The sequence below is a fragment of the Juglans microcarpa x Juglans regia genome, chromosome 4S, assembly GCF_004785595.1.
Source record: "Juglans microcarpa x Juglans regia isolate MS1-56 chromosome 4S, Jm3101_v1.0, whole genome shotgun sequence".
Classification (NCBI taxonomy): Eukaryota; Viridiplantae; Streptophyta; class Magnoliopsida; order Fagales; family Juglandaceae; genus Juglans; species Juglans microcarpa x Juglans regia.
The window spans coordinates 3200835-3227435 of NC_054601.1; the positions used below are offsets into that span (position 1 = coordinate 3200835).

General features: G+C 35.9%; 3 protein-coding genes and 1 pseudogene across 13 annotated transcripts in view; 2 read left to right on the forward strand and 2 right to left on the reverse strand.

Moving 5' to 3' along the window:
- Window positions 1–3925, forward strand: part of LOC121262899 — an 8004-nt gene extending 4079 nt beyond the window's left edge. For 2 of the 10 annotated variants that reach the window (XM_041165584.1, XM_041165581.1), the window contains exons 5-7: window positions 337–427; window positions 960–1007; window positions 1702–2161. In XM_041165584.1, coding sequence (XP_041021518.1) covers window positions 337–427; window positions 960–1007; window positions 1702–1809 — 247 coding nt within the window. In that variant the 3' untranslated portion in view covers window positions 1810–2161. Of the gene's footprint in view, window positions 1–336; window positions 428–959; window positions 1008–1701; window positions 2162–2451; window positions 2591–3716 lie in introns of those variants that run through there. The other 8 variants (XM_041165588.1, XM_041165589.1, XM_041165585.1 and 5 more) reach the window with 8 other exon arrangements.
- The window catches only part of LOC121262935, a 27203-nt pseudogene extending 18291 nt beyond the window's left edge, over window positions 1–8912 (reverse strand).
- On the reverse strand, window positions 5988–14634 carry LOC121262855 (pathogenesis-related homeodomain protein-like). 2 transcript variants are annotated; one of them, XM_041165514.1, is made up of 11 exons: window positions 14361–14634; window positions 12700–13247; window positions 12344–12509; window positions 11262–11385; window positions 11051–11163; window positions 10615–10962; window positions 9421–9654; window positions 9220–9309; window positions 8395–8445; window positions 7817–8047; window positions 5988–6319 (listed from the first exon to the last, which is right to left on the reverse strand). In XM_041165514.1, exons 2-11 carry the CDS (start codon window positions 13239–13241, stop codon window positions 6047–6049), a joined length of 2172 nt encoding a protein of 723 aa, XP_041021448.1. In that variant the 5' UTR covers window positions 13242–13247; window positions 14361–14634; the 3' UTR covers window positions 5988–6046. The 2 variants fall into 2 exon arrangements, with proteins under 2 accessions (XP_041021448.1, XP_041021449.1); XM_041165515.1 differs by lacking the exon at window positions 8395–8445.
- A 6982-nt stretch (window positions 14635–21616) lies between these two features.
- LOC121263143 lies at window positions 21617–24956 on the forward strand. Its single transcript, XM_041165951.1, has 3 exons — window positions 21617–22152; window positions 24326–24488; window positions 24680–24956. Exons 1-2 carry the CDS (start codon window positions 21717–21719, stop codon window positions 24454–24456), a joined length of 567 nt encoding a protein of 188 aa, XP_041021885.1. The 5' UTR covers window positions 21617–21716; the 3' UTR covers window positions 24457–24488; window positions 24680–24956.
- The last annotated feature ends 1645 nt before the right edge of the window (window positions 24957–26601 follow it).

Below are 26601 nucleotides of genomic sequence, written 5' to 3' on the forward strand. Positions count from 1 at the left end.
ATTATGATATTACTATATAAAATGCTTTAATTGTTGTGAATAAGGTAAATATTAAGGATGATTAATCCAGACTTAGATGTAAGTGGTGGCCGGTTCATGTGAATTTGTTGTTGAGTAGATCTTTCTTGATAGACTTTTTTATGGTTGTACTTCTTGGTCACTTGAAAGTGGCTTTATAAGTCTTAAATTATATATTGGTTTGTTTCTTGATTTTTCTTTGATAAATTATATAGATTTGTTTCTTGTTATGCAATGTCAGATAAATTTTATACCCCGCATGCTAATATCATGTTGTAATGCTTAAGATGCTTAATACACTAAAATTCTTAAAATTAGGGCTCCTCTTTGTGAAGTCCAAACTGATGACTGGGACTGCTTTCGCTCCGTCCTTTGGGATCCATTCCATGCTGATTGTGCTGTACCTCAGGTGAAATAACCGTCATTTTTCAGATATGTTTTATACGTTTTTTGTATTTATTATAAAGGCACTTTTTGGGAGTAAGATTAATTGCAAGAAGAAATCAGTTACGCCTAAAGAGTTATAAAAGGCCAATTTTTAATGGATGTGACATTCTTTCTACCTTGGAGCATTAAAAGATTTTTTTTTTTTTCAAAAATTAACATAAATTTTCAGACATTAGATCAGGTCATAACATATTGTTCTATTCTGGCGATTTTTCTTCTAAAACAAAATCTTAGTTTGGATTCATCACTGAATTGACTTTTATAGATTTTAGAATCAAAGGTGGCCCTTTTTTATGCAGCCAACTGAAAAACTAGTTGAGCCAAATAATGGTTCAAAAAGAAATGATGCTAAATATTGAAAAAGGAAATCAAAGTGCATGTTTAATCAAAATGTATTGATCACTCTTCTTTTACCATGTTTGTTCTGTGCCATACGTGTGTATATATATATATATATGTATTAGTTTAGTCTCATTTTCATCTGTTTGCTTCAGGAGCTAGAAACAGATCAAGTTCTAAAGCAACTAAAGTATGTTCAGATGGTACGTCTTAGCACTTTTTAATTACTTATGTACTTTAGATCATACTCACCCATGATTAAATCTTCGAGAGTTCATCCACTTATTCATGTCATAACTTATTCCTAACAATGAAACATTGACTATTTTCCTAGGACTGGAAGCAATCATGATTTTTCAGGAGTTAATAATATTTAATTTGTTTAGGAATTAAAGTATAAGCCAACTTTGTTGAACAAGCAGCATTAGAAAATGCCCTAACATCTCTCTCTCTAACATAGGCAAAGTTAAGAACGGAAAAAAGTCATAAACCAGTTACTTACCCCCCCCCCCCCCCCCCCCCCCCCCCCCCCCCCCCCCCCCCCCCCCCCCCCCCCCCCCCCCCAAAAAAAAAAAAAAAAAAAAAAACCAGCCATGTGACAATGAAGTCAATGTATATTGAACTTCAATTTATATGTGCGAGCACTTCTTAAAACTTTAGGAACATTTTGAAGAAAAAGACGTCAGAAGTAAAAATGCAAGCAACTGCGAGTATATTATATTAGTTCAAGAAATTCTAATTCAATTGTACCGTGCTAATTACATAGGTTTGGGTTGCACAATCAGACACTTGATGCTGTAAAATGTTTATTTGCTGTGTTTATTTGCTGTGCTTCCATTTATTTGTGATTCTGGTTAAACACATTTCCGGGTGCTTAATGTTTCATATTACTTGTAGCTGAGACCCCAGCTAGCTGCCAAACGGCGAAAATCAGACGATAGAAAAAAAAGTGATGGCGATTCACAAAAACGTACAGTTGATAAATCAAACACACAGATTCCGTAACATGGTGAGAAATGCTTGATAATTTTGTGTAGAGCGTCCATACAACTTGCCTTGTCTGTCTTGTACATTCTGGTCATAGAAATCCAAAGTTAGTCGAGTATTCTACATCACAGTTGTTTAGCTCTATAATTGATACAGAAGGATGAACCAGAATATAGATGTTTTGCCCACTTGCTATTGTCCTTCCTGCTGCTATGTTCAATCCAATTTTACCTTTCATGTTAATTTGGCGAATTTATTATTGTTTTCTTTTTGTTTACTAGAAGGAAATTTTGGGAATATTGAACTGGAAAAAAAGTAATAAATCCTACCATTCGAAAGAATGGTGAACAATAATGAGCCTGTTTAAACATATTTTGGGGTTCCTACATTGTTAACAGTTTGATACGTGGCTAGGATTCTTTTTACCTTTTTTTTTCCATCTCTTGGACATGTGGAAGTATGAGTGGACGGACGTATAAAATTGTATGCATGATTGGCTTTCGATTAAAAACTTCAGGAAAAGGCTTGGCAATGGGTTTAAGTAATTCCCAAAGAGACATTTATTTTCTTAATGAAGTTGTCGACTTTGTTTCGATAATAAAACTCTCATGCTTCGATTATTATGCATGTATATTTATTGATATGGCAAGAGATAACTAGACAGAATCACGGTGGTTTTGTGGACGATCCAGATCCTTGTCATAGCAGCCTCTGGGCTGACACAGATGTTAACATTTATGCATTTCTTCCATATTAGGGAGACGGATATGAGGCTTCTTCGAAATGAAGCTTGGGAATGGGATGAAACGATGGTTACCACTGTACAAAGATTGTGTAATTACTCCTGCTTAGTTCCTAATGGTGTGGCTATTTTCAATTATGACTTCAGCTTCATAAAACATTCTGGTTTGCATCGAAGCAAACTGTCGTTTCTGAATAAACCTCAAGCAAATTAATGAGATAATAAATAGTAGAGAAAAGCTTCAAACTCTTTTTGTAAGTGTGAGACACGTAATAATTAAGACACGTAATGAGATTATTACGTGTCGTAATTTCATTTTACACCATCCAATAAAATTAAGACACATAATAATCTTATGAGACTTACTGTAAGTGTGAGTCCAATGGAAATCCCGAAAATCTCCCATTCTCAGACCTAGCTTCCTCTCTTTCTTCTCTCCCAAATCTCCATCTTTTCAATTCTAAAAATCTCCCTCTTCTCAACCCCGAAAATCTCCCTTTTCTTAATCCATTGTCTCAACCCGTCGAAAGCTCTGTCCCTCTCCATCGTTCTATGCATTGTCTCAACTCTGAAAATGTCCCTCTTCTCAACCCATCGTCTTAACCCAGTGGTCTCAATCCGTTGAAAACCCCTCTGGAGCTCTGTCGAACCCATCCCATCTTTGTCGAAAACCTCCATCCGTTGAACCCATCTTTGGAACCCACTGCCCAGTCGAACCCACTAAACCACCTGAACTCGTAAGTCTCTTTTTCCTATTGCAATCTTCATGTGATAATATTGTCTGCTAAGATTAGTATTTGTATTATTTAGCATATATGTAAAGCTTGGTCAGTATTGAATAATCTTATGGTATTGATGGAGTAAATTAGTAGATATGACATTTTTGTAGGAGTTGGTTCTGGTTATGTCTTTTTTTTTTTTTGTTCGTTGGTCTCTATTGGTCCCTTAAAACTTAGGTTAATTATTTTAAAGATCATGGTCAATATGCACAATTTAATTGTGTCATTTGGACCTATTTTCATTAGTTTTCACCAAATTAAGGAGCTCTCTTCGTTGTTTAATATTTGAATTACCTAACATAAGCATCTCTCTCTTTTAAAACTGAGCTTATTTGATCTGATTAGATAAAACTGATCTTACCTGACCAACAGTAGTTGATGGAGTATTTTCTTTTTCTTTGCAGCAATATGGAAAGTAGTGGAGGAGACACCATTTCTAGCTTACGGGTAGGAGATGAGGTGATCTCGGGACGAAGGCCACTATGAAATTTTTGGTCAGCAGTTTTTCAATTGTCCATATTATAAGGTTAAAAAACAGTGTGGTTTTTTCGAATGGGTTGATCTTGAAATAGAACAACCAGATTGTTGTAAGCGAATCTTGGAATTAGCACAATGAAGAAATGAAAGGATTGCATCTGAACGTGCAAGAATTGAACACGCAAAATTCCAATCAATGAAGAAGAAATACATAAGTGTCTTGATTGCATCTTGAGTTGTATTTATTGCATATTTGCTTTGCTTACTCAGAAATTTTATGAAGTCAATCAAAATGTAAATCACTTAATGCTTTATTAAGATGTACAAGGCTTATCGGAACAAGTTGTATTTATTTTCAGGATCAGTTTATGTGGATTGTTGCAATTGTGGTATTTATTTTCCGGATTAGTTTATGTACTTGGCTAATGGTTGTTGTCTACAAAGTTATGTATTTGGATAAAATGGTATTTCTGGATGGATTGATTGCTCGCCAAAACAAAGCATACATGCTTCTCGAGAGACTTGTGATGCTTATAAATAAAATAGCAAAAGCAATTCCCCATCGACCTATCTGCATTGACTTGAATCAAATATACGAAGTCTAGATTATTACGTTCGCTCTCCAAAAAGTAAGCGTATAAGCTTTTTGCATCTCCCTCTCCAAGAAGTTGTCTCATTCGATTGCCCAAGTAATTCTGAATGTCTTTACCCATGCAACCAACATTATAATCACCACTCAACTCCTTACTCAACACGGACATTATTTTCCATATTGGTATCCCCGACTCATTTAACGTCTCTATTAATTTTTTTTGCCTTGTTGTAACCCGTTTATGTCCATGAAGTAAACTTGTACTCCTAGATGTCAGAAGTTTATGATTATATTAGAGTACAAACTTAGACAATCCATTTTTGTCAATCCTTCTTTATTGACATTATCGCCTTACACCCCATTTTTGTCTATGTAGCCTCAGGTCTTGCTCTTTCTTTAAGTTTAGAATTCTGGTGACGAAATCATTCTCTTGAACACACATATTCTATCCCAATTAATTATTTGTCTACGTTTGACAACCAGGTATGATTAGTTTGAATGCTAAAACTATTTCGTCTGGAGAAGGCTTTATAGCAACTATGTGCATCTTCTATATTGTCAAATTCTAGCCCCACATATGGCTCCACATATGAAGATGACATCGTCTTATTTACCTCGGGCATGTTCTTGTCTTGTTCAACCTCACCATCCTCTCCAATCATCTCAACTTCGTCGGCACTAGAATTATCAGAATCTAAAATCTCAATACCATTTCTGAAAGTACTCATCATTCACTCAACCCGATATTACTCAACCAGAATTAGATCAAACAAAACAAAATAACTCATAAAATGCAAAAGCTTATTTACTCTTTTTGCTCAATGAAAAAAAAAAAAGATATTGAGATGTTGAACAATACAACTGCAAAATATGGAAGTCGAAGTAATGCAAATAGGGTCAATCTGGTAAAACTATTGGACATAAATGCAAATATGATTAATTTCTCTATTTTTTTTTCTGAATATCATTTCTGTAAATACAGAGCAAATACACCCACATATGCAAATATAGAGCAAATACACCCACGTTGGCATCAACTACAGCCCTAGCTCCTGCCATTACAGAGCAACAAATACACCCAGCCCAACCCCTAAAATCATCATAACCATGCAATATTTTCATTACTTATAGAAATTATGTGAGACGACGAGCGACGATGAGCGGCAAGGGAGGGGTGGGGGGAGATCGGGTTTTTTTTTGGGGGGAAGGGCTACAGTGAATCGGGTTCTTTTTGGGGGGAAGATGACCATAACGAATGGAATACTCTACATGCACTCCTATTCTTTGACTTAGTGAACTTCCTATGTGTCAAATTTTTATTAGTGAGTGTAAAACTAAAACCCTCACCCGACTGGCCTGTAGCTGCTCCCTAAATAGTAGCATCTTCAATAAACCATGCCAAGTAGTAGGCTGCGTAACCTAAAATAAGCAAAATGACACCACTTGAGATGAGGATTCAGTCAAGCATTGAATAGCGGCGGTTGTTTTAGGTAAATAACGTTTCTTTTTATAAAAAACTAAAAATAAAAATAAAAAAAATAAAAATCTTATTTTGACCTAGTAACTCCAAAGAGAGCCAGCTCTAATCAAGTTTCACTTTGAAATCTAATGTAAAGGAAGTATTTATTTGTGAACCAAAAGACATGGAAACACCATCGTATAGGATCAAACTTTTTCCCTAAGCTCTGCTATGGGAACATAAATCACAGACCGTTGAAACAAATGGGATTTATTTGAATGTTTAGCTTTGTCATTTTTAAGTCTTGGCATTTTCTGTTTTATGCTCTCTAATCTACCCATGATTTTGCAAAGTCTTTCCATTTCCATCTCTGCTGCTTGACATTCATCTCCAGCCACGACATTGACCCTCTTCCTCTCCCTAGTCCTTGCTTCCAAAAGTTTCTTCAAGCTCACATCGTCACTGAACTCCACTGTATCCTGAATGCAACAAATAAAATAATATCAAAAAGGTTAGTCGGATCTCTGTTAAAACCAAACTAGTTGTGAGCAACACATTCCCTGATCCCAAGACGTACACTTATGCTCTCTCTACTGCAGTGAGAGAGGGAGAGATTAGACCTAGGCTTCGATATGCCTTACTCGATCGACCTGGAAGGCTACTAACAATCTTCTTGATGAACCTAAAAGGTTATGGAGTAGGTAAAGAATACTGCTTTGACATGTCAACAAGCTTTAATAGCTAATATATTGACAAGTAATTTTGACAGTTCAAAAGCCTTCACATAATGTACAGCAAATACCTAATGGGCAGGATAGAAGATCTATTTATTGTAGGGGTGAAAACCGATAGCTACGGTTCCATTTCGGTCCAACCAAAACCGAACCGATAACGTGTAAACATGTCTAAAACCGGCCGGTGAAGGGAGAGAAACCTGGTGATGTCGGTCTCGGTGAAAATTTGGTCGGTTCACCGGTATCCCGTTAGTGGCATGATGAGAGAGAGAATGGAGAGAATCAGAGAACGTACTAAGAAGTGAGAACGTCGTGCTGAGAGAGAGAAGAGATATGGGAGGTGCGATGAGAGAGAGAGAGAGAGAGAGAGAGAGAGAGGAATGAGAAACTGAGAAAGTGAGGAGTGAAAAAGTGAAGAGAGAAATGAGATCGGGAGAAGGAGGGGGAGAGCAGGGGCAGGGGTATTCAAACCCTAATTCAAAATGATGCCACTTGGTTTGTCGTTTCATTTAATTTAATTTTTTCTAAAACGTTGTGTAAAACAACGGTGTCGTTTTACTTAAAATATATAAAATATATATATATATATTATATTAGCCGGTTCAACGGTTTGAGCCTGGTTCAAACAGGGACATAATCGACCAACGTCGGTTTCATCAAATGTCCACCGCCTACTGACCGGTTCTCTACCAGTTTCGGCAGGTTCCTGACTTAGGCAGCCGGTTCCCATTGGTGCCGGCCGGTTCTATCGGTTCCTATATACCCCTAATTTATTGGCTGGAAATCGTTGAGGGAAGAGATAGTACTGGTAAGTGACTTCACTGGAGTTGAAGATACAGAATAGGGAAGGTTAGCGTATTATAACAAGTTAGATAAATGGAAAAAGTCTATGCACAAAGGGCTTCTGACCAAGTTTAGAACTCCCTCCATGGAATTATTGTTAAAACAATCTCACAAACTGACATGGCTTTATCTGATCCGTTAGATCTACTTTATAATAAAAGTAACTTTACAATCTGACGAACCACATCAAGCCACGTTACTTTGTAAAATTACTTTTGTATAATCGTTTTGTGGTTAGAGTATTTTCCATATTGTAATTATTTTGAATAGATACAGCAGAAAATATGCAATTTCTCAAATATGCAAACGTTATCAGAGCTGCTCTTAATCTTCAGTATGATAGAGAATCAAGAAGAAAAACATAAAGCAAATAAATAAAAAAACCTTAGCCACGGGTACCTTTTTGCTATTAGCAGGTGCCGTGAGTGAAGATCTTTTCTGTTGCTTTTTCTTTAAAACACTGCCTACTGACTTCTGATGCCTTCTCTGGAAAACCCTTTTAACATTCCTTGGGGCATGGACCATAATCTCTGCAGAGGTACCCTTAGATGCCACAACATCGGCAGCGTTTTTCTTCACATTTTCTAATCTGGAATCCTTAAAACTATGAAGTTGCTTTCCTATCTCTACCTGTTGCAGGAAAGAATCAATCGATGTTAGATAAAAGGCCATACACTCAATTAATCATATAAATTCTTTTAAAAAAAATATTATTTTTAACTCCATAATCAACATCTTGAAGATAGAACATAGTGGACAAGTCTCTTGAAGAATTTATCTTCTACTTCATCAGCTCCAAATGTATGATAGTACTTGGACAAGAAGGAAGCTAATTTAGCATCAAAAGGCTAAACAGGGTGTAAGACGTTTGAGAAATGGATGACAGTCCAAGGTGGATGGTGCTGAGTAACATATGAACAAAGGGAATAAGAGAATTGAATGTTGGCATTTGGAAAATAGATGGAGTGTCAACTAACCTTTCTGGATTTAAGCGCTAAGTAACGTGCATTTTTGAACCATTTGCTAACCTGAAAGGATTGTGTGTTGTGTTATAACTGCACTGGGGTGGAAAAAAAAGAAAAGAAAAGCTTCAAGCTGTAAAACAGTAGCTTCCACCAGTTATGTTTGCTATTCCCCAGTCATTATGAGCCTCAAATTTGACAGAGAATATCCAATTCATCAGGCATCGGATCACTGTAGATGCATCTTTATGAAGCCCCTAATGCTACGCTGATAATGCATTAAAATGAAAAATAGGCAGTATAAAGCTTGCCTTACAACATACAGAGTACCACTTGGATGGCATGTGGAATCAGGTTTGAGATCTAATGATTCTGATATTGTGCAAAAATTGTATCATTTCGCCTGCAAACCTCTTTTCAACTGTTCGTACTTTATAGATGATTTTCTCCTTTTTCCTTCTAGATAGGCAGATCTATCATCTCTTGTATGCAAATTCTATGCTTGGGTAACGCCTTTAGCACCTTTTTATGAACTCTATATGCTCATTTTTATGGGTAAAAATAACTCTATTAATGTGAATGAAGTAGGCGTTGCCCACATAAACAGGGAGTATACAAAATAAAACACCTAAATACATTCTAGGAACCTGAACTCTTGATACTCATCAAACTATAACTTCTATCTTTTGAATATCTATAACCCATTGCTTTTGGTGAAGCATCCAATTTGCCCGTGCACCAAATTTAATGGCGGATTACCATTTTTCAGAGTCCTTCCAGTATTAAAATCAATCTGAAAGCTTTACTTAAAAAAATCAATCTGAAAGCTTAAATAATTACCTTCTCTGGATCAAGGCCCAACTCCTTTGAAAGATTCTCCTTGACAGCTCTAGAGGGAAGTTCATTCTCATCAAAAACTTGACGAAGCTTCTGGTACGGTACATGAGAAGCAAAGGACACATTTCTTGCAGTAAATATCAGATTAAAATAATGCTTGATTGGGAAGCTGTGTGAAAAAACAGAAGGGAGAATTTCAACAACCTCAGCTGCAATGCGGGGCATTCTCAAAAATGGCCTTCTAGTTGGTGTTTCTAGGAGGGATTTCTTTTTCAATTCTTTGGTGTCAGAATCTGGACACTTCTTCTCACTTTCATATAGTGTCATTAGGGTGCTGGCTGCAACAGACTCCTTCTCTCTCCGCTTTCTTTTAGCAGGACCCCAGTCTTCATCCTCACTCGCTTGTTCATAAGCTGGAGGATCCTTTCCAAACATTTCCTATTAGGGTAAAATATAATCACATCAAATCATATAATGATAATCTGTAAAAAAAATTCTGCTCCATCAACAGAGTAAAAACTGTATGCCATAATTTTCCACGAGACCGAAATTTACTATACCATCTGAATTGAATGATTGCTTTATTAGGAGAAATGTAAATGCAACGGCTACTTATGTGGGTTAGGTGTACACATTATAGGCATCAAGCCAAGGAAAGAAGTCTCTGAATTTAAGCCTCCAACCTGAAAAGTGTTATCATAATTCACTATTACCCTATCAAACTCTTGTATATGTCCTGTGTACTTGACTATGCCTTTTGTGATTTTTATTAATAAAATTTCCTGTTACTTAAAAAAACCTGTTACCCTGGAAAACTGCTTTTGCATTCCTTATCTGGCAATCCAAAATATAGTGAAATATCCATCCCACCCAATTTGTTGATCCTAAAATTTTTTCATTATAGCTTTTATTTACCTTTTATGGTAATCAAATGAAGAATATACAGTTTTCAGTCAAAAGGAGGCTACACAAACCTAAGAATACTTTCTTAAGCTTTAATGTCTGGTAATCTAGTGTAAGTAATCACAAGCAACCCATGTAGAACTACCATCTAATACCACACTCCAGGTAGACAACATGCCACCTTCACAGTCCATCAGATAACACACAATCAAGCTAACACCACAGGTCATAACTGTGGCTTCAGAAATAAAATATGTGCCATCTTGATTTTCTTACCTGGCCTACTTATCAAGAAATAAATAATTCTTCCCTTTTCTTCTTCCCCCTTCTTGGGGGAAAGAATAACTACGGAGGATAAGGGAACACTATAGCTTCACCTTTGGGTTCATTAGTTTTTCCTCAAACAATTTATGTGATACTCACATCATATAATTTCTTATCACAACTTCATCTCTGGAAGCTTCAACATCACCATAAGAGTTTTGTGATACTCACATCATATAACTTCTTATAGTCAACAGCTCTTCGTTGCCTAGGGCCACATATAATTTCTCCGTCTGTGGATTCATCAGAATCTAAACTGGTATTAGCAAAATGGTTTCCACACCCCATGCCTTCCTTTCCAGAAAAAAGTTCACCATCTAAAGACCAACTCAGGCTAGTAGAAATGCTAATGTCATCAGACACATTGTCATCAGTTTCTGCCCCACTGATCATAGAACTGTTTTCCCTCCTGTCAGGATTATAATCACCATCGTCAGAATCATCAGAAGGCCATTCTTCCTCTGGATCTAATATTGTATTCCCACCATCAGGAAAAGCAGCGGCTTCTTTGAAAACATCCTATTCCACATAGGAGTAACTTCATTAATCTACTCAAAGCAGCCCGAAAACAGAAATAGATATCCCATGAGATTTTCAAGTATCTAACCTGCCAGTCACAATCCATGGAGAAGTGGGTCCCAAGATGGGCATTCATTGCTTCTAAAATTTCCATCTTACACTCGCAAAGTTTGCAAAACCAGCCTTGATCCCCTGGAGGAACTGTATATGATCAATTAAGCTACAAATCAGTTTCTTAAAGAAGCCATCTGATCCATCAGCCGCTAAACATTCATCAGAAAGAAGTGAGAAGAACATACTATTGTCACTGTCCAATGGAGGGTCTAGGCATTTTTGGTGGAAAGCACAGTTACATGTCCCGTCACATAGTATAATATCATTATCTGGGAAAGTTTCACGTAACTTGCACTTTGCACAGAATATCTACACAACAAAATATTAGAAACATAAATATACAAGTCATAACAATATGTAATCATTCACAAAAAAAAAAAAAATGTAACTAGACGTAATCTGAAAGCTATTACCCAGGGAGATCCTAGCTGTATACAACAATGCTAATAGGCTAAATGAAAAGCCTAGTTGGTAAGTCTAATTGGTTAGGTACCAGACCAAGGGCTGAGGTTCAAAACCCATATCTAATTGTACTAATGTCTAACCTACCCAGTGAAAGGAAAGGACAAGACTACTATAAACTGGGATCTATATATGTTTCAAATATCAGGATCTGACCAAGCTTTGAGAAAACCATTGGCTCATTTACTTCAAGATTGCTGTCCAAAATCTCAAACCGTATAAAAAAAACGTTTGTTGGCTGCTCAGATCAAGAGAACATGCTCATTCTAAAGCATAATCAGATGAATTTAAGAAACCCCGAACAGCCCCTTTCAGTACCCAACTCTGAAAGCTAAGAACAAAAGGCTTCTTAATTTTTTAGTTACGTTTTTTTATTAGAGTTAGCTTGGGTTATGCCCGCTACAATGGTTGCACTTTTGGCCAGCTGGACAAATTTAAGAGGCATTCAACAAATCAAAGCTTTGTGAAAGATGATCTCTATCTGTATTCTGTGGTGTTTATGGCAAGAGCGTAATGACCGGACGTTCGAAGACAAGGAGCGCACAGTAGAGGAACTAAGCGCTTTTTTTATTTTATTAAAACTCTATGTACATCGGCCATAGATGTAGACTTTAATGGCCTCGATTTACATGATTTTCTTGTCTCTATTGCGTTCACATAGATAGGGCATACCTTTGTATATCTTCTTGTGTACTTGGGCTATGCCTATCATTATTTAATAAATTGTTTACTTATCAAAAAAGTTATGTTTTTTAAAATATATATTTCACTAATATTTAGTAGACTGTGGAGATGTGTGTAATACATGTTCATGGTGTACAGATCCATCCGGAGCAATGACAGAGTCTTCGATGCATCCTTCTGAACTAAGTGAATCCAAATGGTGAATTGCATCACGTATTCCAAGCTTACACTTCAATATCTGTTTCTTGGCCCGTTGTAGTTCCTTTTCTGGCTTAATCTTTTCCCGACTGAAATAAACATTAAGAAAACAAAAGGGATAAACAAACTGTAAAAATCTCATAATTAACTTGTGACCTTCACTTTTTTCTTGGGGAGAAGGGGGTGTTCATGCAGGAGCAGTTATTATTGACATAATCATGTAACCGATTTAAGGATAAATGAGCAAGTACGGGAAGATATATGATAAGGTTTTAATACCTCTGACCTTTCCAACCTTCTCCAGAGTAAGCATCAATAAGGTTCTGCTCCAGCTTCATTTTAATCATAAGATACCTTGTTCTCCTCTGCAAACGGGATGCTTCATCGAGCTCCAGAGCATCCTTTTGCCTTCGCTTCTTCTTCCTCTTCTTCAGATTTGTATTTTTGACCTCCCCATCAACATTTGTTCCATTTCTCTTGGAGCTATTAGGCAAGGCCTTACCTTGAAGCCCCAACGGAGACGTCTTCCTTGAAGACTTTGTATCAATTGCTTTATTTAGAATTTTCCTGCTGACAATTTTTCTACTTTTGGAATCGTTCCTGGGCTCCCTGCTTGCAGGATCAGTAACTGGCCTCTTTGAAATCATTGAACCAATTGTCTTTACATGAGATTTTGATTTTGAGTTGAGTTTCTTGCAACAGGATATATTCCTACCCTTTTTTAACTTCAATGATGTAATCAACTTGGACCCAGATTCCGCCTTCGAATAGCAAGATTTTCCAGATTCTTGGAACATTAATTTCTTTCCAGTACCACGCATATTGATCTGCATTGTATGAGCACCAAAAAAATTTTTTGATAAGTAAATGAACACCGGAAGCTTAAGCCTAAAGGTATAACGACCTCAAAAGTATCCGTCAAAATGAAAATATAGTCTAGATAGGACTTCACTGCATAAACGTGGACATAGTAAGTGTACAGAAAAGAAGCTCATGGATACCAGATTACGGCAGAAATTCCAAAACTTATTCTTCTACTCCTGACTACAGGTATCACGAACACTACCTAATGCTCTCAAACTTAATTTCCTGTAAGTTAAAATTCCTCTAAGCACTGAGAAATGGAGTTGAATAGGCTGCATTTTCGTCCAGACATTAAAGTCAAGTGCCTGATGGCGTTTTTCAAATTAACATTAAATAAATAACTTATATCGCAATGTGGTTCCATCTAGCATGCCATTGAGGTCTAAGGATATTAAGGCTCAAAGGTGAGCAGTAGAACCACCTCCATCCATAACAGAAAGTAGATACCCAAGATAGATGCAGTACAACCTAGATAATACATAACAAATATATATATATATATATATGAACATATAAGAAGGCATAAGGAAGAAATTATCTTATTCATTACAATCTGTACGATGGTTAAAATAGAAGTTCGTGGATAAGACACAGATGTGGAAGTATTTTGCCTCTGGGGCTCTCATTTTGAGGCTAAAACTTTAACAAATTAGAGAAGCACACCATTCGGCATACTACCAAACCAAAAGCCGAACAGAGTCCAAGGTAAAGCCTTGAACACATTCAAAGTAAACTCTGATGAAGAACATAGTGATTGATCCTATAGTTCATTATAACAGCATTCAACTATTACAATGAGATTGGGATAGAAAAGAACTTGATAGTCATGGGTGGTATTCACCCATGATCTCAGAAAAGCAAATAAACCGCTGCCAACATCCATGATAGAGAAACGCACGACCAACAAAGAGACAACTCATTAAATAGCCAAAAGGCAATTGCGCCAAAAGTACTAAGAGAGCTAGACAAAAGAATGAATCCACACGTAAAAGACAGTGAACATTAAGATGGAATGAACAAAACATGGAAGCAGATGAGGTAAACTGATTGCTTTCGACGAAAAGTAAAAACCTAACCTGAGAGATAAGAAGTTTGTTGAGGAAGATTACAGCTTGAAGAGCTCAAATGCCACCATTCATATACGTATTTGAGAGAACGAGAGGGAGATCATGAAATTGAACAAGAGGCTTTGATTATTGATTTGGTTTAAACTGAAGAATTTGAATATATTTTGGGTTTTGGGCTTCGTATGAAGCTTTCGTCGAAGGCCGTCGCCGGCTCGGTAGGTCATCCCGAAGCATCACCAACGGTCAGACCTCCCTCTTTATTCGTTGTCCCTTTTTTTTTAACCTTTTTCTTTGACGCTAGAGGATCAAGTTGCTTCAACTTTTGCCAAAATTTAAGGGCATATAGATTGTGCGAGAAATAGACACGTCGTTTACTATTTAGTATATGCAATATTTATTACGATAAATGATATATAGAAGATTTAAATGCACAAGTCATATAAGTTTTTTTTTTTTAAAGTAGATTTTACGATAAAAAAAAGTGTGAAAATTTTGGGCCCTATAATTTTATAAAATATTTGTACGTTTAAGACTTGTAACTAACATTACTCATTTATTATTTATTGCTCCACTGTGAAAATATTATATGCATAAGTTAAAAGAGAAAAATTATTTTCAAGTCTGCGTGTAAAATATATCAAAAAAAATATTTATATAATATAATTTGATTTAATAGATAAATTTTAAAATTTAAATACTATAAATTAAATTTTACAATTTAAGTGATATGAATGACTTATACTATATACTAATTTGAAAATATAATAACTCTAAATTAATACACCTATCTTCTGAATAATTTCTTCGTGCCAAAGCTTCGATATATTGACACTCTTGTAATATTTGCAGTCTCAAGAAAAATATGATATGGCTAGAGTATATAGCTTGACACATACGAAGACCTAAGTTTGGATTCGAAACTCACATCAACTTATCTCATCTCATCATTACAATTTTTCTAAATTTTTACACAAAATATAATAAACAATTCAAATCCTAAAACAATAATTATATTAAAAATAATATTCTAACAATATTTTACTCAACTCATCTAAAATCATCTCAACTCATTTCTAAATCCAAACAGGAAAATTGTAACAAAATAATAAACGTTTAACTCTTTTTAAATTTCATTTCACTGTCCCTTTTATTTGAAGAAAATTTTACTTATCATCTTACACTATACACTAATATGTGATTTGTCATTTATATTTTTTTATTTAAATATATATATATTGATGTGTAAATACATGTGTTTAAATAAAATGATAAAAATGATAAATTATATATTAGTATGTGGTGTTAGATATGATAAATAGCATTTCTCTTATTTGAAACTCCCACAAATTTTTGGCACCTCTTGGTTATGGCTTCAAATGTGTTGAGGAGCTCATTGCTCTTTCTTATCCCATGCTACGGAAGCATTTCAAAACGAGGGATCTATAAAGAAAAAAATAGAAGGAAGAGATTTTGTAAATAAATGATTTTATTTTTGTTGATGGCAACATGAAAAAAAGGCGATACAAAAGACATGTATTTAAACATGAATACATCAGATAAAGATGGAAACAAAAAAATAATAAAATCTCATCAAATATGTCGACTGATATGCTCCTCATAAATCTGGACAACGGCTTATGTGCATTCCTTATCTATTAGATCACATTATCTTGGTTTGAATTAGTTGTCGTTAGAGCTCCAATATCTCTCAACGTCTCTCCACTGATTGAGGTAAAATTATGAGAGTTTCCAGGCTTATTGCTCCGAGAATCATGAGTTTCCAACCTTATTGCTTTGAGAATCTTGTACATCATTATCTCTCAATTGACTCTCACAATTGCCAAGTTTGCCGAGCTGTTGTGTGCTAATACCCTCCCGCAAATTGTGTCGGGGTCGGAGGCAAAGTTTGGTTCAAAAATAATGAAGGGCTGTCTTTGACATTGGCTTAGTGAAGAGGTCTGCAATTTGGTTATCAGTGGAGATATGTCGAGTGATAAGCAGTCCAAGTGTAACACGTTCGTGCACAAAATAGTAATCCAACTCGATGTGTTTACTTTAAGCATGGAATACAGGATTAACTGTCATATAAAGAGTACTAAGATTGTCGCAGTAGAGTATGAGAGGAGATTCCATTAGAATGCGAAGATATTTGAGAATGAAGGTCATCCATGTTAGTTCAGTTGCACTGTTAGCCATCGCTCAGTGCTATGCTTCTGTGCTTGATTGGGAAATTGTATGTTTTTTCTTCGCACACCAAGAGATGAGGTTTCCTCCAAGGTAGGTGCAGTAGCCAGTAGTGGAGCGTCTAGTAGTGGGACACTCTGCCCAATCTGCATCTGGAAAAGCAGACAGATCAAGTGTAGTGTTTGAAAAAAAATGTAACCCTATGTCAATAGTTCCTTTGATGTATCGTAAGATACGCTGAACCATTTTCAAATGAGTCATGGTGGGAGCATGCATGAATTGAGACATATAGTTAACACTAAATGAAATATCAGGGCATGTGAGTGTGAGGTACTATAAAGCTCCAACAAGTCCTCGATAGTAACTGGGATCTTCCATGAGAGTAACATTTGAAGAGGTTTTTGTCTTAGCTTTGAGAGGTGTACTCATGGACTTGCAATCTACCATGTTGGATCGTTCAAGTATTGTAAGAGTGTAGTGTGATTGGGATAGATGAAGACCATCGGGTGTTGAAGAGATTTCAATGCCAAGAAAGTGATGAATTGGTCCCAAGTCTTTCATTACGAATTCACGGCTCAACAGTTGAATAAAATTTGTAACAAGTGTTGGAGTAGATCATGTGAGTAGTATATCATCTACATAAAGAAGCAAAATTAGTGAGCCATAATCAGAGTGAAAAATAAATACGGAAGGATCTGCTAAGCTGCAAAAGAAATCGTATTTTAGGAGAAAGGTATTGAATTGATCAAACCAAGCACGTGGTGCTTGTTTTAAACCATAGAGAGCTTTTTAGAGTTTGCAAACATGTGTTGGGTGTTGAGGATCCGCCATTCCTGGGGCTTGCTGCATATATATATCTTTAGAAATGAGACCATGCAGAAAGGCATTCTTTACGTCGAGCTGACGAATAGGCCATTGCTGAACAAGTGTTATAGTAATGATCATGCGAATGGTTCCTGGTTTGATAGCTGGAGAATATGTTTCTGTGTAGTCCACTCCATCAATTTGAAGATAGCCATTTGCAATAAGAAGTGCCTTGAGTCGATCTAGACAATTGTAGGGTTTGAGTTTTGATTTGAATACCCATTTAGATCCAATGACGTGCATGTTAGATGTGCGAGGAACAAGGTTCCATGTTTGATTTTGATGTAGTGGCGCAAGTTCCTTGTCCATGGCAGCTTTCCAACCAGGATGTGCCAAGGCAGATCTAATATTGTGTGGCTCACGAGGTACATCGACATATGTGGTAGCAATAAAAGCATACTTTGAGTTGGGTTTTACTACTCCTAGTTTAGACTGAGTCGTCATAGAATGGAGTAGTGGTGCTGAGGAATTTGGAGTAGGATGGGATGACTCCAATTGTTCAGGTGCAAGCTGTGAAAGTGATGCGGGTTGAGACGGTTCCAAAAGCTCAGACTCATTTGGTGGGGGGGTTTCAAGCTGTGCTGGGCTGTGAGACTCGGATAAGGAGGATGGAATATCTAATAGGTTGGTGGAACTAGGATGGTGGGATGGTGAGATTGGTGTATGGATGTCTGTTGCCGGTAAGGGACTCAAACAAGGTGGTGTTGAAGATTGCAAAGAAGGCCTTGCAGAGGAGCTAATGTCAGTGTGTAGTAACCAAGAATCAAAGATGCTAATGACCTGTGGCTTAGTAGGTGTGATGCGGGAAGTGTTGGCAGTCTTATAAGAAAATACTAACTCATAAAAAACAACATGCCATGAGATAAAAAAAAAAAATTGCTCGAAGGATGAAAGCACTTGTATCCTCTGTGTTTATCACTGTAGCCTACAAAAATTTGTGTTTTTGGATTAAATCTGTGACTTCGTGTGTCCCAAGTGTAAGGAAATCATTTAGAGGCAAAGGCACGAAGTGAAGAGTAAACAGGATGGGCTCCATGCATCACAAAATATGGTGTTTCAAAATTAAGAGCAGATGAGGGTAGTCGATTAATAAGGTAGACAACTGTAGTGAAAGCTTCTACCCATAAAAATAAAGGAGTACCACAGTGAAACAACATAGTCATGCTTAGTTTTCTTATAGTCCTGTGATGTCTTTCTACCATACCAGTCTGTTCAGGAGTATATAAGGAAGATACCTGATGAATAGTACCTATGGAAAAAAAGTGAGATGAAAGTTTAGAGTTAATGAACTCATCGCCTCCATCTGAAGGGAAAATTTTAATGTGTTTGTTGAACTGTCTGGCAACGTATTTTTCAAATGCTAAGTATACATTTAAAAAAATCAGATTTATGATATAAGGGAATAACCCATGTATATTTAGAGAAGTCATCTACCAAACAAGTATAGTTCTAAATTTTGCAATAGATTAAATAAGAGCGGGTCCCCACAAATCACAATGAATTTTTTCAAAAATACTAAAACTTGAATGTTCAGAACAAAAGAAAGGTAACTGACTAAGCTTACCTAATTGACAACTATCACAAAGATATTGAGATTTTGTTGCCCCTACGACATCAATTAGCCCCTTATTTTTTAGTAACTGTAAAGCTGAAGATTGAGGATGGCCTAAGTGTTGGTGCCAAACTTATGTAGTGTTGGATTTGAAACGATGAGAAAAATGTAGTTCCAACGAAGTGGGTAGAACGTAAAGATCACACATGCGTCTCCCTGTTATCATTGGTTGTCCTATTTCCTGTTCCTTAACACAAAAATCAACATTAGAAAATTCACAGTTGACAGGAAATTGAGTAGTTAACTGGCTCACAGAGCGTAAATTTTTTGTTAAATCTGGAACTAGCAAAACATCATGAAGAGGTAAGACAACTTTCTTTTGCTTTATGCAAGAATCACCAATTCCAAGAATTGGCAAGAAAGATCTATCGCCAATTAAAACTATGTCACTATCAGAATATTTACGAATATTTTTTAACATACCTGGCTTACCTGTCATGTGGTTGGAAGCTCCAATGTCTATTGTCCATTCTGTGTCTGCGATGGTGTTGTCTAAGGTAAGTGTTGCAAGTGCTTGTGGAATTTCATCATGAAGAGTAGACTTGTTGGGCACCCATCGCAGATCTTGGCAATATGACCCGTCATCCCACAGTATTGACACTATTGACCATGGTATTTGTCTCTCTCTGCAGGAGTCATGCAACGCTCACCTGGTGGTGGAGGATGGCGTTATGAGTTGGCAGAAGAAGAGCTATTGTTGTAGCTTCGATTGAAATCCTTGGGTTGTTGTGCCTGGAGTCCATGCCCATTGTATGTGAATTTATGTGAGGTTCCACGATTTCCTGAGGAAGTTTGTTGGGAGCATTGCTGCTGCTGGCCATAAAATGCCAGTTGATGGGTGAGTGACGAAACTGGTACATATGTATGACTAGAGAACTAGTTACGCCTTTGATCAAAATTTTGGAGTTGAGAAACCAACTCAGAGTATGAAGGTTGTGGGGGCTTCAACATGGTAGTTGTGAAGGTTTTATATTGAGGACCAAGACTGGTAAGAAGACAAAAAAAATTTTCTTGGTCAGGAATAGGTTCCCCAATGGCTGCTAAACTGTCACATAGACCTTTAAAGGTACAAATATATTTTGCAATAATTTTGTCATCTTCTTTTCGAAGATAACTTACCTGTTGACGTAGTGTAAATTCGCGTTCTTGCGATTCTTGGTCATATGCATTTTTTAGTGCTTCCCATACTGCATAAGCTGTGTTGAGGCCAACAACAAGTCCGAGAGTTTCCTCTGAGAGTGTACTGATGATCCACCCATGAATGAGACGTTTAGACTTTCGCCAGGCGATGTATGCATTTGTGAAAAAAATATTTCAGCATCTGTTGAATTATTTGGATTTGGTCTGGCGTATTTTGTGGGAATGAGATCTTCATTTGTAAGATGGCCGACCAATTCTTGACTCTCTGCAAGAGCCAAGGCTTGTTCACGCCATAAGGGATAATTAGTGGGGGTGAGTCTCAGTGTGATGAAGTTGCCAACATTGAGAGGTAGAGTAGCCATGGAGGAAGAAGAGAGCGAATGATAAAAGAAAATAAAGATATTTAGAAATGATGATGTGCAAATGATTAAAGTTGCAGTTGGTGAAAGTAGAACTATGATGCCTCAGTGTTCACAATGACTTTTGATACCTGAAAGAAAAAGATAAGAAGTAAGAGATTTTGTAAATAAATGATTTTATTTCTGTTGATGGCAATAAGAACAAGAGGCGATACAAAAGACATGTATTTAAACATGAATACATTAGATAAAGATGGAAACAATAAAATCCCATCAAATCTGCCGACTAGTATGCTTCTCATAAATCTGGTTGATAGCTTATGTGCACTCCTTATCTGTTGGATTATTATATTGGTTTGAATTAGTTGCTGTTAGAGCTCCAAAATCTCTCAACGTCTCTCCACTGATTGAGGTAAAATTATGAGAGTTTTCAGCCTTATTGCTCCAAGAATCATGGGAGTTTCCAACCTTGTTGCTTTGAGAATCTTGTCCATCCTTATCTTTCCATTGACTCTCACAATTACCAAGCTTGCCTAGCTGTTGTGTGCCAATAATCTATTGTTTTAAAAAATTAAGAAAAAAAAAAAAATATATATATATATATCAATTTGTACTCAATACTCTTTTGTTTTATTTACTTATTTTACAAAGAATAATAGTCTTCAAGTTATTTTTCTTTATAATTATTAAAAACAAAATAAAATAATTTTAAGGTCGTTTATGGTAGGTTTGAATAGTGAATTGAGATGAGGTAAATATTAAAAATTAAATAAAATATTATTATAATATTATTTTTTAATATTATTATTATTTTAAAATTTGAAAAAGTTGAATTATTTATTGTATTTTGTGTGAATTTTTTTTAAAAAATATAATAATTAAATGGAATGAGATGAAATAAAATATTTTTTATATCCAAACATTAGAAATATAGATATCTTTCGAAACATCTATTCAAATATATAAACCTCTATTCAAATATAGAAATATAATCAAATTAAAACTCTTTTATAATTATATTATAATATTATATATTTTATTTTTTAAAATTAAATAGACAATAAAGGAAGAAAGAAAAACTCCACCGTCCAACCACGTGCCAGTCTGGTGTCTCCACAATCGCCAACCATATATAATCCGTACACTTCCTCCAAACCTCTGATCTTCTTCCCTTCTCCCTTTTCAATTGCCTCCGACTCGTCTCCGATGGCCAGAATCCTCGCACAAACCCCGCTCCGCCTCTCCCTTCTCAGATCCGCGCCGTTCAGAGCACAACCGGTGATCTGGCCCTGTGCCCACCGTTCCTTTTTTAGCGGCCATGGTCGGCTGATCGAGATCGACCTGGACTCCACCTCTTCCGGCTCCTCTTCGTCGTCGTCTTCCTCTTTATCGGAAGATGAGGGTAGATTGGAGGCCTTGGCTATGAAGAAGCTGGACGACTTGATCCACCGGATCATCGTGCAGAAGTCAACCCCGGATTGGCTGCCGTTCGTGCCGGGGTCCTCCTTCTGGGTCCCACCGCGGCCCGGGACCTCTAAGGTGATCGATTTGGTGGGAAAGCTGGCCGACCAGCTGAACCAGGAGGAGCCCCTTTCCATCACCTCCTTGCGTGGATGGCCCTGCTCTTCTTTCTTTCTCAACGGTATTGTTGTCTTTTCATATTAGGATAAATATTTTCTGCTGGGCTTCGTAGAAATTTTAGAGGACTGCTGGATAATCTTTTTTGTAGATTGCTTTAGGTCAATTGTGATAATTCTTTAAGTCAACTTTGTTTACGTTCTTTCGGAGCGCTACCTTTGTTTGCTTATAATTGCGTAGACTCTGCTTGGTTGTCCAGAAAGCTCAAGCAGACGTATTAAAGTTATAATTTTTTTATGACAGTATATACTACGAGGGTCTTGATGCATACACACTGTCATCCCACTAGATAAATGTGTCCCCTTGGATCAAACCTTTTTTTAAAAGAAAAATTCAGAGTTTGATAGGGCAATCATCATCATAGTGGGATAAAAATGGAATGGGAGTGTAATATCTAGAATCTTCCAATAGAAGGAGGGAGGAAGCGACAGAGGGTAGATGGTTGAAGAAAAGGAAAGCGTGGATACTATTTTGTGTACTACGTTTTGGCAGTGGGAAAGAAGTTATCACACTCATCCCTAGGGGTTGGCTCAAGTGGTAAAGGCCTTGGGCTTGGGGGTATTACTATGCTCTCCCTAGGTCTAGGGTTCAAATCCCGTTGGGTGCAAACAATTTCTATGGGCCATCGGACTGGGGGATTTTCCCCTTGAATTACCCGAGGTCCACTTGCGGGAAACTCCTTGCCGAGGGCCTGTGCACCCCGGGGATAAGTCAGGACGCTGTTCCGGACACCTAGTGCCAATAAAAAAAAAAAAAAGAAGTTATCACACTGATAACTGCTGATTATAAACAAAGGTAGCAATTCGATGTGGATTGAAGAATTCTTAACCTTGCATTGATTGATTTGGATCCTGCCGGATTGATTGCAAGTGATATGAGGAAGTTCTGGCAGACAATAAACACTAATTGTGAGATGATTATCATGAAGAATTCTTTAATACACATTAGATGCTGGAGGCATCAATGCATATAAAATCTTGTGAGAAAGACATTTGGAGGAAAATTTTCCTGATTGCATTTAAACGATTAATATCTATCGACAGTTCTAAATGTAGAGATGACCGGTTTGAAAGTATTGTGGCGGAAATGTTGGCAATATCTATTTGATGTCAAGCATTGGAGTTGATGTACAAGTTTTGGAGTTTATGGGATAGATGATTTAAACATGTTAAGATCTAAGCAGTAAGTATAAGTTTGTTTAAATTAGCGAAAATGTATTTAAGCAAACACATCCCTATTCCAAAATGTATATAAAGAACCAGAGCAATACTTAGGTTCAGAACTTTCACTTGTCAAAGTAAAAGAACTAGATTCAGAAACACAAGATAAGACCAAGAGAGAAAGGCAATTTTGTGTAAGTTCTTAAGAGCACTAGGGAATGGGATTACACTACTTGTAACAAAAAAAAAATTGGTGCACTGAACCAAATAATTGTTCTCACTATTATTCATTTTATTTTCTTTATGTTTAGTTTGTCAATACTTAGAATTTTCTCGATGGAATGATATCTTGGGGTCTACAGTAATAATACTTGGATGATACAGATTCAAGCACTATTTATAAGTAAGCAGTTTTTTTGAGTGTTGGATGGACTGTTTAGGCCTGAGACTCCTCTCTCTCTCTCTCTCTCTCCCTCCCTCCCTTTTTGTTTTTTTTTTTTTTTTTTTTGGGGGGGGGGGGGGGGGGGGGGGGTTGGTTCAACTACTATGAACTTCAAACCTACCTTTTTTAAAATTTTGTAAATCCTGCATTCTGGTTGGAACTTATGTCATTAACGAGTCCCTATTATGTGGAGATGCTTCTCTGGCCATGACAATCAGGTCCCAACTGGAAGGAAAATATACCTGAATCACTAAGCATCTTCCCTGTAATTTTCGGGAACTAATATTTGGTGAACCATGAGAATAAAACCTGTAAAGTATCATCATTACTACTTAGTCTGGTTTGCAAGTTTAAGATGTCATTATTTGAACTATAAGTATAAAACATTTAAAGTGCCATCATTTCTCTTTTATCTGGTTTGAAAATTCAAGATGCCAACAGATCTATCATGTGTTCTAGCTTATTCTATTTTAATGCTGGTAGAGAACATTTCCAATTGATCAGTGAAGTTGTATGATACAAGCTTTGCACTCTGAAAAATGTGTATTCCTTTTTTCTTTTTTTGATCGATGTAGGCAATGGGTCTATGAGTTCAAGAAATGTGGATTCAAAGGACAAGGGGTCAGGAGAGGCGGAGGCGGAGGTGAAGTTGAAGGTTCTGAAAAATTCAGTGGACACATCAGGATCTGAGGATGAGGAAGGATAAGCAGAGCATCTTTAGACAGAATGGTGACTATGGTAAGTGCATCCCTTGCACTAAATCAAATCTACATTCTTTGTTTACAATTGGGTTTGTAGTTTGTACACGTGTGTTCCGGTCTTTTGCTTGCATGCCTTTTGGAGTGAAATTTATTCTTTCAAGGGGTTTGTACTATTTCTTTTGCGAATGTGGCCCCTTCATTTAACTAATGAGTAATTGGAACTTGCAGGGCTGCTAACCATTGTAGATTTAGAGGAAGGAGCAGTTTGGGTGACAAAAGGTTAGCATGTAAATGGAATGTTGTACAGAGGTAATTATGGTAGTACCTATAAAAAAAAAGATGTAATTATGGTAGTTTTGGGGTGGGGATTTGCTCTTATGCTCCAGTGCTGAAACAAACCTTATGCAGTTATGCTTACTTAAATCTTCAATTTTTTTTTTTTTGAAGTGTTGTTTATGGTTGGTTGATGACGAAATCAATGTATCTTGAATACATTTTTTTCCAAGATGGATTTCTCTTCTAATCACCATTCTTCCCAAATGATTTGTGCTTGTAAAGGAATCTCTCTCTCTCTCTCTCTCTCTCTCTGTGGGAAACCATATTTATGGAATTGAGCAAGTAAAAGAAGTTTTTTTATACCACTTTGACGTGTTGGAAGATAAGAAGGAAGGAAACTTGGGAGCCAATGGGAGGGAAGAAATCAAATAAGTGGAGAAAAGGGCGAGAGGGAATGAAATAGAGTTGTATTATTGTATATCTTTTCAAGAGAGTTAACACATAAATTTATAATTGAAGCAATTTTATAATTTAATTAATTTATAAATTTATTTTTATAAAAATCTTTTGGGAGTATTTCTCTTAACAGTGTTGGATGCTGAGAATTTAAGAGCAGCTAGACAACTTCGGTTCAAACAACAGATACCAGAGCATCTACATCCGGATGAGCAACTTGTTTTACTAAATTTTAGCTAAAATTTATATTTCTCTATTTTTTAAAAAAAAAATTTCATCTTCTTAAAAGAAAAGTCTTTTTGCAAGCGAGTTTACGTATCAAATCGTGCACTAATGCTATCATGTAAGACATCCATTTAATAAAACGATACAAATTGAAAATGGAAATAATTTTTATGAGAAAATGATATTTTCTTCTCTCAAATTTCTTTCTATAATTTTCTTTTCAATAAAAAAAATAATTAGCATTGGTATGTGGTTTGGTGTAAAAGAAAGAGTACGAATAAAAAATATATCTAGATAAATATAAATTCAGAATAAAAAAATATAAAAAATATTTAGGCTGGCTACAATTGCTCCCTAAATTTAGAGAGCAAGGAAATGGGAAGTAACTAATTTTCATTTTTTTTTTCTAAAATTAGACTAATAATTGGATGCTGATGCTCTCATCGCAACTAGATGCTACCTGTCGGTCAATTATCTTTCAGTTGCTACCTGTCGGTCAATTATCTTTCAGATTCGTTTGTTTTTTCAAAAACTTCTAAATTCATTTTATTTAATTTTTATTTTTAAATTTTTATATAAAATAAAATAAATAATTTAATTTTTTTAAATTTTAAAATAAAAATAATATTTAAAAAATATATTCTAATAATATTTTATATAATTTTTAATTTTTATTTTAACTTATCTTATTTCATTTTATTTTATCTTATTTGTAAAAATAAATGAGACAGAAAATCATTCTCCTTGAGACGTGGCATATCCCTATTAGCGAAGGTTGACGAAATTCCACGCTTTGTGTCGGAGATAATTTAAAAAGAAAAAAATTAAGTAAAAAGTAGAAAAGAAGAAAGTTTCAATTTCAGCAATCCATGCTATAGTGTCATGATCATTTTTTCCTTTCCACGTTAAATAAACAAAAATAGTCATAAATTTTTTAGATGATTATCTTATTTTTTAACTTTATCAATTTTCTTTTGTATTTATAACTTTTTCAATAGAAATTTTCTATTGAATTTTGTTATTTATTATCTTTACAACACATTACACTCATTTTTATTTTATTTATTTTAGTTTGTTTTATTCTTTATAAATTAATTAATTTTTTTTATTCATCATTCATACATAATATATTTGATAAGAGAAAAAAAATTATATATAATATGTAGTATAAAAATGATGAATAAAAATTTTCT